Below are 14676 nucleotides of genomic sequence, written 5' to 3'. Positions count from 1 at the left end.
ACCGCTAACCCGGGTAAATTAGTCTGAACGCACCCTTGACTCGGCTAACATTAATTCACTTGAATGACTTCTTACTGTCCGTGTGTGTACACGTCATATAAATCCATTAGGCCTAAATTTGCCTAATCACAATAAGATATTGTCAAAAAAGTAAACGAATATTAGTTTTAAATAAAAACATTTATCGAACATAACAATACCGTTAATATTCTAATATAATGCAATCTCGGATTATAATTGTGTAGAATTAAAAACTGTGACCGGAATATATAGTTTAAAGGAGAATAAAATAGACATATTTGGGGAGATTGAAGGCTCTGGCATGGTACGCGCGCGTCCTAACATGGACACGCCCTTCCTTTCACGTAGGCCTACACTGTGTCATACTAAACTACATTAAAAATGTTTAATAATTCCAGTGACGGTGTTATAAGCTCATTAACGGACCCATTAACACTCAGAGAAGATTAATATTACCTTTGCTTTGATTAAAACACTTTCTTTGTTCCCTAAGGATCGACGATGGATTGGTTTCATTAATTTAAAAAGTAATAATTTTCAAATAGTAATTATGTACATACACTTTAGTTGGCAATTTTCCTGCAGGTCTGCCTGATAACCAATGCTCAAAATAGCTGGGTAGCCTATGAATGATTACGACGTGATTTAGAACAGGATGTATTGAACAACAATATCATTATAATTTCATAAAACAACATAAGGAAACTATAGGTAACATAAATGTGGATGTGCTTAAATGACGTAACGTACTATAAATAGTATAGTTGTTTCACCTAGTATTATTCATATCGAGTACATTAGTACTCTACGTGGGATAATACATTGATACGGTATTGCAAACTTAGCATACTTAATTAATCAGTACAGGTGATAAGCTGGGCATAGAGAAATATAGAACAACTACTGGCTTGCCAATATGACGGTGTGTGAAATAGACAACTCCCCGTGACTAATGATAAGCGACTTAGAATAATCCATCCTTCTGATTGGTCAAATGACTTGCTTTGTGCGTACGTCCTTGCGTTGCGTCTTGGTAACAACCAAGCTTTAATATTATTATCATTGAGAGAAAAAAATGGTCGATTCGTGGAGTCCCTTGACTAATATACCTGTGTCATAATTGCAATATATTTAATAGCCTATTCTGTCTATGGAAACTTAGATGACAAAAGATAGATTGAAGTCGTTATACTAATGGACTTAAGATTGCAAAAACGTGCCCGTGACACCTAACAACACCTCATTATTAGACCATTTGGTATTGTTATTATATGTATACAAAATTCAATCATAATTATACAGAGAAGGGCGCCATCATAGCTACAGTATATCAATTTGTCTATTTTTGTCGCAAATTACGTCACTTTGGTACATCTTTAAAATAACCCACGATCGTCTCAATCGTTACAAGCTTTGAAGTAGAGGTAATGGGTTCAGTTTCTCAGTTACTGTTATCGCAAACAATTTATAACAAACGTTCCTGAACATTTTAAACAAATTAATAATTAAACGAAAAGTGTGCGTTATAGACAAGGATCATCCAGGGACTACGCTACAGAGCATTGTGGTTGGTTTGATGCTCAGAATCGATACATTTAGACAACGTCGCCGAGGACGCGGTAGTAAAGACTTTCAATTCCTTTCAACTGTACGGTCGAGGAGAAAAATTAATTTGTGAATGTATGAAGAATGCAAAATAATTTACGCAAACAACACGGATTTATGTGTTAATACATTTGTAATGTACTGACGTACGTACATTGATGTCAACAATGTGTCCTGGTGCTACATCTATTTTTGCACCTTTTTTCTATTTCTTATTTGGTAAGTTTACAGGCCTTATGTCTATATTATACTTTTAATTTTAGAGTACATTTAGATTTGCAGAAAAATAGAAGAGTTACAATTTGTAACTGTTACCACAGACAGTTTATGTTAAATTAGATTACGTCATTGAAATACATAAGAGAAGGTCAACGGCAACATTCCAAAAATTAAGTATCCCTGCTGTTCGCACTTGATGGTCGTTTACAAAATGTATCACTCTTATATAAATTATGAATCATTAGGTAGTAACGCAAAGCAATAAGGTAGGCCTATAACCAAAAAAGTGTGTGTAGGAGTACTTTGCTATGGACTAAAACATCGCCCAGGCAAAATCCAGTGGATTAAAATAAGTACTGGAGGACATATTTGGGGTATGACATGCGATTTCTGTTGTTGTTGTCATTTTCAGTGTTGGGTTTGGTCCTCGGATCTGACAATGTACGAGTCTCCATTAACCAACCTATACTTAATCAAAGAGTGTCGTCACATCAAGCAAAATCTACTTCAATACACCTACTTCATGGCGGGAAAAATAATGGCGGGAAAAATAATGATTGGCACAAGAAAACAGAGCAATATACAGGAATATTATCAAGTAAGAATTCATATGTCCATTGTATGTCGTAATTTCCTTAACAACACCATTATATCGGTATATTTATTTCAATCAAAACATTAAAAATAATAAACAATATATAAGTGCCACCTCATGGCAGCCAATTAATTGGAGTGGAACTCATTTCCATTCGTAAAATATACATTCAAAAATCGTAAAAATTTGTAAAAGATAAGGTTTCGGTGACTTCATTCACGCGCGCGTGTGCCACCACCACGTATTGATTATACAATTTGAATTTTATAGACCACTTTCAATTTCGCGGCGTAAAAAAATTCGGCCGTAATAGATTAATTATCAACGTTGAATTATGATATTCTAAGTTACCGGATGCGTTTGTATTAGTAATCGCGGCCCCTTGATACAGCTCTACACTTTATCATTCTGAGAATATTAAAATGTGTACGGCATTCAATTTTTTAAATTATCTTCTGGTACTTTGCTAGTAATTGCATGTTTCAATATTGTAATCAAAAGGACAAATATTTATTATGTCATAAAAGTGTCATATAATGAATATAGTATCTTAATAATATACGGGGCGCCGTTTTGGACATTAACGCTATAATGATGAATACAAATATATTATGCATACATTTGCATACAGGTGATTAATCAACAGTGACTAATTAACTGTATTACGATGAAATTTTACCACCTATAAGTTGAATTGCTTTTTGCAACATAATTTCTGCCATGACATTACTGTAAGCCCCTCTCTGTTTTTGTGTGCCTGTATAATTTATAGGTTTATCTAAATTTAGGAAATCGCGATATTGTCTTTAGGGTATTATTGTTGCCATGAATACAACTACGCGCGATATTGTCTTTATTAGGGTATTATTGTTGCCATGAATACAACTACGCGCGATATTGTCTTTAGGGTATTATTGTTGCCATGAATACAACTACGCGCGATATTGTCTTTAGGGTATTATTGTTGCCATGAATACAACTACGCGCGATATTGTCTTTAGGGTATTATTGTTGCCATGAATACAACTACGCGCGATATTGTCTTTAGGGTATTATTGTTGCCATGAATACAACTACGCGCGATATTGTCTTTAGGGTATTATTGTTGCCATGAATACAACTACGCGCGATATTGTCTTTAGGGTATTATTGTTGCCATGAATACAACTACGCGCGATATTGTCTTTAGGGTATTATTGTTGCCATGAATACAACTACGCGCGATATTGTCTTTAGGGTATTATTGTTGCCATGAATACAACTACGCGCGATATTGTCTTTAGGGTATTATTGTTGCCATGAATACAACTACGCGCGATATTGTCTTTAGGGTATTATTGTTGCCATGAATACAACTACGTGCATATTGACCACATTTAATTGTATTTAATTTCCAGACGTTTTTATGTACTTGAATCAAGCCAAACCTCGCATGATTAAAGAAGATGACCACGAAGTCATACGAATTATTAAGAAAAGATCAGCAGAAGATGCTCTATCAACTACTATTTCCACATCAAATGTCACCAATGCTGTTTTTGGCTTTATTGCTGGGCCGCAAAGTGGACCTATCGCATGCCCAGGTCCTGATCGTGACTGCAAAGGAGGACGGCCGAATTCTGCACCTACCTTAAACAGGCACCATTTAAGAAACGCAGTAACTCAAGTCTCAATAAGTTTATTACCAACGCCAACGACACCCGTGAATTGCGGTAAGCGACTCAGTAATTACCTATACTCCCGTCGGGAACGCGCATTTTTTTTGGTTTTTATTTACAAACAAAATGTGCAGAAACAAGTTTTACATTTTTACCAAAAGTGAACATTTTTTAACAAATACATTGGACAATGACCGTACGCAGTGTAAATGATTATTAATTCAATTTAATAATAAATGGTCTCCACCAAATGTGATGTTTATCCAATGTCGTGCTCATAAAAAATAGATACAATCCAAATATTCATCGTCTCAGCTGTAAGATCCTCTTCATCGTATGGGACTATTATAATCTCATTACTGAGCACACACCATTTTAACTCAACTCCACAATAGAGCAACGAAATGTCCTTTCTCTTTACAAGGCCTACTAAAAATGTATGATCTCGGCGCGTTACCAAATTACCTGCGATTATTGCAACCATAGATGCGCTCGAGCGATTTTAAATCAATTTATTAATGTAAATCTTATATAATCTTTACTTATCTTTAACTATTTGGATGTTTAATTTACGCGGGTATTGACACACTTAGCCAGCGAGACATGCGATTCGTTGGAGGCAACTCTTAATGGCATTTTTGGTACACAAGTGCAGTTACGCTTGAATTACAATTAACATGGTCACGTGGACTATTTGTGGCTAATTTATGTATCTGTATGTTTTGAACTTCTTTCTTCATTAAAATATGTGTTAAAACATTTGTGAAAATGCTCAAAATGGGCTCAATCGAACCCAAAAAACGATTTGCAAATTAATATTACTGTATATTTATGTTTCTTTTAGGTTTGTCGTTGAAGAAGAGAAGATATTCAACGGTGTACATTTTATCTGTCTTACTTGCGGTGCGTTCCGCGCTGGTGCTGCTTACCACGTCTTAAAAATGACCATGATCCCCAAATGTATATTTTGTTAAACTCAACGTATTTGGTGTTTGGTTCGTACTGTGTTTTTCAAAATGTAATGTATAAGAATTTAGCCGTTATCAACTGCTATCCTGTTGAATTTCGAAGATCACAAGCTAAGCCTACAAAACACAGAATATAGCAGTAGATTGTCTTCATAAAAGTGGTACTGAATTCTAGGCCTACATTAGTAGTGTACAAATATATTTAAGAGAAAATTGTAACTTCTTGGTTTGAACGTTAAAGATGTATTGTCCCAAACACATTAAAAATATGAAGACTTTTGCAGTTTTAATAAAGTTATTCGAAAATAATGTTTTCACTTCAAAAAGAAAATTTAACCAACAGTTTTTTTTTCCCGGTAAACAATTTTATGTTCAGGGGGACAATATATCTTTAACGGTAGTGTATATAGATTGTCAATATAAAGTATATTTCTGGAAAAAAAATGTGTTTTATACAATGTATTTATAACAAGTGTGTATATAAAGAAAAATAAGTTTTCTACACACTTGAAGAACCAATGTTCCGTATTTATAGACAATAGCCATGTTAAATAGATCAAGTTCACACAGTATTTTTTCATTAATATTTTATTGAATGTTTTGGGTATTTCTTGCAATATATTTTAAAAGCATACCAGACTTTCACACATGGCAGAGGGCAGCAGACACCATCTCTGGATATCTGTGAATGACTGCTGTAGATAAATAAGTATTTTATAGACTTTCACACATGACAGAGGGAAGCAGACACCATCTCTGGATATCTGTGAATGACTGCTGTATAGCTAAACATAATGCAAGCATCTACACATCATGATTATAGAGGTTTTATTGCGCTCCTGTATGCTACACAATTCCAAGCGTAAATCAAAGAATGCAGCATGGGGATCTATTCCTGAAAACATCTTCATAAACACCATTAGCCATCTTTCAAATGGGCTTGGTGACTCATTGTGGCTGTGGCCCCCGTCCCCTTTCTCTAAAGCTGTATACTAAAAGGTTTACAATATTTAAATAAATCAATGGCAGTTGACACACTAGAATTACCCTTAAAATAGCTTATGCATCATCCATTTCTAAATTTATACTATTGCCAAATTTGGCATAAAGCTGCACTTTCAACTCTTTCAATGTATCTCTAATTTCTTCTGTACTTTTTTCTAATTGTTTGATGTCTTTCTGTACTTCTTCTTTAGCTGATTCAACTAAAGCCTGGGTGTCCTCAATGCTGTGACCAAGAAAAGATTCACCTATCTGATATGTGATCTTGTATTAAAGAAAAACAGCCTGATGGTTAATCAATCAATGATAGTCCCATGAACAATTTATCAGTAAAAGCTTTAACAAGCCTAAATCTGGTTGACATATTTAACAATTTGTCGTGTATACAATAAAATGTTTTGATTGAGTAGATTTAAGTTCTTTGAATTGTTCTTTCTGTTTCTTTTTTAAGTGACAGGCAACCAAAAATGTTTAAAAATTAGTTTTATTAAAAACACATCAAAATGTAAAAATAAAGGATATGGAATAATTGCATCATCATCATCAACCATCAGAAGCTCATCTCCAGCATCCTCTAAATTTTGAAGCTCTTTCTATAAAATAAAAATCAATACAGATAATAATAATGTATCGTTACACTCAGAAAATAAAAAACAGTATAAGAATAAGATTAAGACTGATAACACAGTACTATGCAATTTCAACACATTTTTACCTTTTTGTTCTTTATTTCGTCCAACAGTTCTGAGAGTTTGTTTGTTTTACGAGCATAACTATTTATTTTTTGTTGATCGTCAAATGTTACTTGTGCTCCTTCATCTTGTCCTGCCTATAAGAAAATAAAATACTCAAATGAACACTGTGATTGCCTCATTCTGCCTGCCGGTGATCCATTTGCTTCCTAGTAGGCCTAGAGTAGATAGTAGCTGACGGCAGTAGGCCTGGCCTTGTTGGGCCATTATGGCATTAGCATACATAATAAATAGAACTTAGGCCTACTAGAAGGCCTAGCTAGTAGTGGGCCTGGCCCTATCCTACTAGCTAGCTAGGCCTACTAGGCCTAGCCGAATAAGGTCTACTCCCCTACTAGCTAGAGGGAAACATTGCACTTACTGTTGAAGATGAAAGCGCAAGTGTATTTGCCATTATTGAAGGTATAAACAAAATTATTACAGTAATTAGGAAATCAAATATACAACGCTGAAGTCTAGGCCTCCTAATTGTTGTCTCGTTGGTGCGGTGGATCGCGCAGCAGCAGCTGGGGGAAAAATTAAACGGGGAAGAGTGAGCAGCGCCGCGTGATGGCAGCAGATTATCCAAAATAATGAGGTATATCAGAGCGTCATTATTTCGACGATCGAGCATTCTCTACTTCTACGGAGCGCCATTTATGCCTTTATTTACTTCCGAAATAGAAATAGTACTACGGCAGTGGACCACAGTGATATAAAATAGAAATAAGTCACTAATTTTAATATCTTTTCGTATGTTAAAACACTGTGCTCAAGTGGACCCAATTTGGAGCCAGTGGAGCACAGTGATATAAAATAGAAATAAGTCACTAATTTTAATATCGTTTCGTATGTTATTACATTGTGCTCATGTGGACCCAATTTGGAGCCAGGAGAGCATAGTGATATAAAATAGAAATAAGTCACTGAATTTTAATATCTTTTCGTATGTTAATACACACTGTGCTCAAGTGGACCCAATATGGAGCCAGGGGAGCACAGTGATATAAAATAGAAATAAGTCACTGAATTTTAATATCTTTTCGTATTTTAATACACTTTGCTCAATTGAACCCTATTTGGAGCCAAGGGAGCACAGTGATATAAAATAGAAATAAGTCACTGAATTTTAATATCTTTTCGTATTTTAATACACTTTGCTCAATTGAACCCTATTTGGAGCCAAGGGAACACAGTGATATAAAATAGAAATAAGTCACTGAATTTTAATATCTTTTCGTATTTTAATACACTGTGCTCAAGTGGACCCAATTTGGTACCAGGGAAGCACATTGATATAACATAGAAATAAGTCACTGAATTTTAATGCTCAAGTGGACCCAATTTGGTACCAGGGAAGCACATTGATATAAAATAGAAATAAGTCACTGAATGTTAATATCTTTTCGTATTTTATTACACTGTGCTCAAGTGGACCCAATTTGGCGTCAGTGGAGCACAGTGATATAAAATAGAAATAAGTCACTGAATTTTAATATCTTTTCGTATTAAGCATATTTGAATACCTACCGGTATGGTACCATACATGTTCGACAATACAGTGTCACATATCTATATTTAAAAAAAAAAAAAAAAAAAAAAAAAAATATCCGTCGAGGTTCGAACCCCAGCCGATAGCACTCAAAACTGAGCATTACCCGTTACGCCACCAAGTACATGACTGAAAGCTGATAATAGTCTATTTATACGTGTATTACGTAATTGATCATTACGTCATAAATATCCTATTAACAACACGTATGTCGTGGGTTCGATTCCCACGCTGGTCGGTGGAATAGAGTTAAGGCTATGCGAGCCACTGTGTTTGGGGTTCACAGATCATACGTCCCCCTTTCCACCACACATCATGAGGCGACAACATCAATGCATCTGGTGATGTGGTGGAAACGACCCCAAAAGGCTGTGGCAGGGCCTTAGTGCTGAGGCAGGGAGAGCACATTTACCATCTTTTTTTTTTGGCTCTCGCAAACTGCTTTGGTGGTTTAAATTTTATGTTTAGCGCCCTCAATTTATTTTAATGTAAAAAAAGGGAATTAATTCTCTTCCTTACGTGTTTAGAAGAGAATTAATTTTATCTCATCGTAGTTTGGTATGCCGTGCGTTTGTTATGCAAATGAGTGTGCACATGTGCTGTGGGAAAGATGGTATTGTTAGTCATTCGCGATCAACACACAACACTGTTCAATTTTTATTTTGTTAATCTTTTACATTAGAATTGTAATTCTACCGTTACACATTATAGTGCATTTTTAAATATCCGTTTCATGCAAGATATTGTATTGTAGGCCTACTAATATGTTGTGAATAAAAGTTTATGGTAGAATAAATAAATAAATATGTTTTAAGCAGATCTTCGAAATTGAAGCATAATTATGAAGTCGAGTTTTTTAAAACCAAACCTAAAATTCGCATCTGGATAGTTGAAATTTAACATTATAATTATCAAAGGTGATATGATAATTCTAATTGTTTTCTAAATTATAGAAATATTAGAATTAGTAAGTAGGCTTTTGTGTGCTAGCTCTGTTTGTATTTCATAATTTTGTTTTGTTGAATTACCGTCCCGGTGAAGCTTTCATTCTTAGCTCTGCCCCAACCATGGTGAGCTTAACTGAAGACTTAATATTTTAATTTCATATTTCAAAATTGTCTTTGCTCAGCCCCAATCATGGTGGGGTAGTGAAGACTCTTATATATCATGTTTCAAAATACTATAGGTGTCATTTCTGGGGACCTTGTAGCTATTTTAAACAGTTTGGTAAGCCCTGCGTTGTTATGCAAATGAGTTTTTGAATTTTTGCTCTTTTTTTTGGCTTTCGCTATATGTTAGCGGCCTCAATTTTAATGTAAAAAAGGAATTAATTATCTTCGTTACGTGTTGAGAAGAGAATGTATCTCTCATCATAGTTTGGTATGCCGTTCGTTGTTATACAAATGAGTTTGTGCAGGTGTAGTAGGAAAGATGGTATTGTTAGTCATTCGCGGTCAACGCGCCCCACCGTTAAATTTTGATTTTGTTAATCAATGTTGCAACATTGGTAGCGAAATGTCCGATTCTTCATAGTAGTTGGTGTGTATGGCCGCGCCGTCCCAGAATAAACATGTTTTAAACAGATAGTCTCCGATGGTTTTTGTATGAGGTTAATGGAGAGTGAAATAAGATCAAATATAGAACATTTGCAAAGATGCCGATTTCCAGAACAATTTCGAAGCTTAGACTAATTCCGCCGCCGGGCTAGGCCATAGGCATATACGAAGTCGAGTTTTTAAAGTAGAAAACCCCACCTAAAATGTTGAAGTCGCATCTGGATATTGAAATTTTAACATTATCATAATTATCATAGGTGACTATGTATAGTAATAAGTATAAGTAAGTGCATTTCTGGGCTCTATTTTCATTGCTCTGCCTCAACTATGGATGGGCTAGTACTGGAGACTTAGTATTTAATTTTATATTTCAATGAATAGGTACACTTTCCGGGGACAAGCTCATGTATTGTCCTGGTGAGTCTTATATAGTTTGTTTCATTCAAATCATGTAACGCCATTTTTTCGGGCGGGAACCTACTGTATACAGCTCTTTTTTTCAAAATTGTCTTTGCTCAGCCCCAAGCATGGTGGGGTACTGAAGATTCTTATGCATGTTGTTTGGTATGTGCGTGCGTTGTTATGCAAATGAGTCTGTGCAGGTGTATTATGGTAAAGATGGTATGTTAGTCATTCGCGGTCAACACGCCACACTGTTAAATTTTGATGCTGTTAATTATTTACATTAGAAGATGTTTCAAATCATGTAAATAAAATATTTTCCGGGCGGGAAGCTAGCAGTTCCCCTCGTTTAGTTTGCAAAAGTAATCTCGAAAAGAACTCCATGTGGAAAAGAAGCCCACCCAAGAGTACTAAAAATGAAGGAGCACATGGGCTTCTTTTCGAGGTTTTATGGCAGTCTGGAAAATGGAAAATAATGCCATGCAACTTTGTTTCTGATTTAAAAAAAGTTCCACTTGACATTTACAATCCTCAAAATATCTCTCTTTCAAAATAAAAGAAAAACAATATTCATTATTTTCCATTTAAAAAAAAATCCACTGGTGCCAAATTGGGTCCACTTGAGCACAGTGTTTTATACGAAAAGATATTAAAATTTAGTGACTTTATTTCTATTTTATATCACTGTGCTCCACTGGGGCCAAATTGGGTCCACTTGAGCACATTGTATTAACATACGAAAAGATATTAAAATTTAGTGACTTTATTTCTATTTTATTTTTTTATTAAACCTTATTTTGTGAGGGTGACCCTAAACAGCATATGCAGACAGTCAAAAACATATAGGAAAAAACGGATGAACTATGTTCAAAAAATATAAAAATATATAATATATATGTACTTAAATACAAAAATATAGCCTACAATACTATACAAAACGTTGAGTTTTTTCTTTTGGGATTAAATATTTTTTTAGAGCAGACTATTATTACTATTATTTATTGTTACCGCATTTCTTAGTTTGGTGGGTAGCAAATTCAGGTATGTTGGTGCTCTATAGATGAAGCTTAAAAGTGTCAGTTTTAGGGAAAGGGGCGACAAATTTCCTCTCACTGACACTTCGGGTACATCGAGGATTTGGAATTCTGGCAAGACGCAGGGCAAGGTATTCCGGAGCAAGACTATTTGCAGACCTGTAGGCAAGGCAGCCCAGTTGTAGATGCATGCGATCTTGGACTGTATGAAGATTTAAGGTGTTGTAAATGTTAGTTCGTGGTGTGAGAGGATGAGCTTTAAAGATAATGCGAAGTGCTCTATTTTGAATGGTCTGTATTCGGTCAATATTCGATCTGATTCCCCACTACATCAATAGTCAATGTGTGGGGGATTATAGTGTTATAGAGGAGTATGGATGTGTGTTTATTAATGAAATGACCGAGCACGCGATAAGATGGAGATGGACAAGCCCAGTTTGGAACGGAGTTTATTTACATGAAAAGAAAAAGATAAATTTGAATCAATGTGATGCCAAGATGTTTCTGTTTGTCAGTTTGTGATATGGGTATATACGAAACGATATTAAAAGTAGTGACTTTTATTTCTATTTTATATCACTGTGCTACCCTGGTGCTAAATTGGGTCCACTTGAGCAGTTACCGTAGTACTATTTCTATTATTGAAGTTAATAAAGGCATAAATGGCGCAGAGAAGTAGAGAATGCTCCAGTCGTCAGAATGACGCTCTGAATATACCTCAAATAATAACACATTCTCTGCTTTTATGGCGCGCCATTTGTGTCTTTATTGTCTTGTAGTATAACTTTTTTTAGTGGGGTTTCTTTAATTATACAACCAGTGAGTTGTAATTAAAACAAAGCGTATGTCTACACAATTTAGCATGCGCACATTTTTAAAATGTTATGTTGAAAATGTTCACAAAATGTTATGTTGGAAATGTTCATAAAATGTTATGTTTATGATGGTGAGAATGGCATATAACAGAAGAAAATGGAAATTGCTGGAGAATGGTTTACCCAACGGACATCTTTAATTAAAGCGAAGCGTTGAACTGTCAATGTCTTTTATTGTTACTTTAACTTTTATGTAGATACAGACATGTTTGTTTTGTGTCGCTGAAACTCGATCTTCTTGTATACGTTACGTTATTAATAGTAGATTGTGTTTATGAACCATTTCTGTATTGATTTGGCAAATGACAATCGATTTCTACAGTTTTTGACCTGGAAAAATATATATTATATGATCATGTAATAAATAAACCACACTAATAACATCAATACTCGTGATTCATACACATTTAGCACTCTTGAGTGGTATGTGCGCTATAAAAATCTTATTATTATTACTTATTATTATTATTATTATTAAAATCATGCTATTGTGGTTTCCTTAATCTCCCTTTTAGTAGCAATTAAAAATAAGCAATGGAAATAATGTATCAATATTGTGAGTCAATACCACCCTGACGACACGTGACTATTACTCTCCTATCTACTTATATATATATATATATATATATATATATATATATATATATATATATATATATATATATATATTATTATTAAACACAGCAGGCAAAGAACATTATTCTAAACCGCCCGGTGATATACTGAAATTTAATTAATTAATTTGAAACGATAAAGATGATATTCATTTTATTCTAAAACTTATTATTATTATAATGCTATATTTTTAAATATTCATTTCCGCCTTTTTTCAATATTTATTTTTTCTAAGGGTGTAGGCGCGGCTTAAATAACTGTTCTCTTCATAGCACAGATCTTACAATGCATCCTCCATGTACATTGGTGTATAGAAATAAAGAATTGAATTTATAGTTGATGTGTTAAGAGGCATAACCAGTAGACTTACGTTAGCTTAATTTTGTTAATTTGTTGATGGTGTTGTAGTCATAGTCATGTTTCCTCCCACATATCAACATATTCTTGAGACTCATCAATTCATTTTCATTACCGTCGTGTTTTATTATTATAAGTATTCGGGCGTAACTTCACAAGCCTGTACTCAATATATTTGCTTCTCATAAACTCTATCATTCATTTCATTCCATTCAATATCCACTCCCTCATAAAACACACAGAATAAAATAAAGTAAACAAACTTGACACAAGTGCAAATAGACATTTTTTAGATGTCGGTGAAAGACACTTGTATAGCCATACACCTCCGTTACTAATACAAAACGAACAATAAGACTATCACGTGATATGACCATGTTACTTCGAAGTTCCGGTTGTAAAATTCCTCTTGAATAGACGATTTTATTTTCCCCATGATTAATATAAGTGAAAAGTTAAGGTTTCAGTGATTCCTTTGTCAAAATATATATTATATAAGAGAGAGTTTATCCATAGAACTCGTTGAAATGTCCGGTGAAGACACCAATGCTAAGTGGTGGCCTACAACCATTCGGACGCTAGGTAAATGAAATTATGCGAAAACAAATATTGGCAATAATTATTGACCGTCGTCGAACAATAGCGTGATGTCACCAGGGATACATTCTTGTTTGCACGCACTGCTCAAAACATTATAATGATTCTATACTAATTATAAATAGCATAACATTCATCTATTATATTTATCTTTTATTATTAATTGTTTTGTATTCATAAACATATATTGACTTAGTGTTCCTTATTTTGATACCGAATTAAAATTATGTAGTAATATCATTCATTCATTTTACTTTTATTTCGGCAACGGACGTCCATAGTTACAACTATGCATAAACAAGTTCAAATAAAAAAGGTAGACACAAAAACACACCGGTATCAGATCATCTCAGGATCTCCATCATTTTGTTATGGAGCCTAAATGATTCAAATGATGATACCATAATACGTTCTATCATTTTGTTGTGGAGCCTGGATGATTCAAATGATGATACCATAATACATTCTATCATTTCATTTTTGCTAGCTGACATTCTCTGTAACATTAATGTTATTGATATTCCCCAAAAGACGGGACGCCATTAATAGCAAAAATGTCACTCACTGCAGTGTCTAGGCAATCTTAACATAATATAGTAATTAAAATATAACATAGGATTTACCAACCATTTTTATTCATTAATTTATCAGTGATGGAAAGGATTAATCATACAATATGCATCACGTGACATAGTTACGGTATAGCCTAGTATTATAATGTATTTTAATATTAGAAGGTCAACAGACTTTATCCGGGATCTGTACACACCGTTTGTACCAGGAACATCACACAGTTTCTACGGAAGAAACTCTACGAGGTCAATAACGCCACTCTAAACGTGAAGTAGAATTTACTGGCCTAAATATATATTAAAAGTCATAAAAATAT

At 34.3% G+C, this 14676-nt stretch overlaps 2 protein-coding genes across 3 annotated transcripts; one reads left to right on the top strand and one right to left on the bottom strand.

The window, feature by feature from the left end:
• Nucleotides 1–658: 658 nt before the first annotated feature.
• On the top strand, nucleotides 659–6116 carry LOC144850879 (uncharacterized). Of its 2 annotated transcripts, XM_078708373.1 has the most exons (5): nucleotides 659–732; nucleotides 1433–1845; nucleotides 2258–2443; nucleotides 3838–4152; nucleotides 4943–6116. In XM_078708373.1, the coding sequence occupies exons 2-5, from the start codon at nucleotides 1785–1787 to the stop codon at nucleotides 5035–5037; spliced, it is 657 nt and encodes a 218-aa protein (XP_078564499.1). In that variant the 5' UTR covers nucleotides 659–732; nucleotides 1433–1784; the 3' UTR covers nucleotides 5038–6116. The 2 variants fall into 2 exon arrangements, with proteins under 2 accessions (XP_078564499.1, XP_078564498.1); XM_078708372.1 differs by lacking the exon at nucleotides 659–732 and having other exon boundaries at nucleotides 1332–1845.
• Nucleotides 5878–7347, bottom strand: LOC144850880 (prefoldin subunit 4-like). The gene is made up of 4 exons (XM_078708374.1): nucleotides 7182–7347; nucleotides 6784–6897; nucleotides 6592–6661; nucleotides 5878–6328 (listed from the first exon to the last, which is right to left on the bottom strand). Exons 1-4 carry the CDS (start codon nucleotides 7212–7214, stop codon nucleotides 6126–6128), a joined length of 420 nt encoding a protein of 139 aa, XP_078564500.1. The 5' UTR covers nucleotides 7215–7347; the 3' UTR covers nucleotides 5878–6125.
• Nucleotides 7348–14676: the final 7329 nt, after the last annotated feature.

The sequence above is a fragment of the Antedon bifida genome, chromosome 8, assembly GCF_963402885.1.
Source record: "Antedon bifida chromosome 8, ecAntBifi1.1, whole genome shotgun sequence".
Classification (NCBI taxonomy): domain Eukaryota; kingdom Metazoa; phylum Echinodermata; class Crinoidea; order Comatulida; family Antedonidae; genus Antedon; species Antedon bifida.
The sequence above is the reverse complement of the archived record's forward strand: the minus strand, read 5'-3'. Positions and strand labels throughout refer to the sequence as shown.

What these genes read in the sequence shown, in the direction of transcription:
- LOC144850879 (XM_078708373.1), top strand. Translation starts at nt 1,785, where the DNA reads ATGTCAACAATGTGTCCTGGTGCTACATCTATTTTTGCACCTTTTTTC. An exon ending in ATATACAGGAATATTATCAA is followed by an intron (nt 2,444 to 3,837) that starts GTAAGAATTCAT and finishes TTTAATTTCCAG; the next exon opens with ACGTTTTTATGTACTTGAAT. An exon ending in AACGACACCCGTGAATTGCG is followed by an intron (nt 4,153 to 4,942) that starts GTAAGCGACTCA and finishes TGTTTCTTTTAG; the next exon opens with GTTTGTCGTTGAAGAAGAGA.
- LOC144850880 (XM_078708374.1), bottom strand. Translation starts at nt 7,214, where the DNA reads ATGGCAAATACACTTGCGCTTTCATCTTCAACA. An exon ending in TTGCGCTTTCATCTTCAACA is followed by an intron (nt 6,898 to 7,181) that starts GTAAGTGCAATG and finishes ATTTTCTTATAG; the next exon opens with GCAGGACAAGATGAAGGAGC. An exon ending in TGATGATGATGCAATTATTC is followed by an intron (nt 6,329 to 6,591) that starts CATATCCTTTAT and finishes AATACAAGATCA; the next exon opens with CATATCAGATAGGTGAATCT.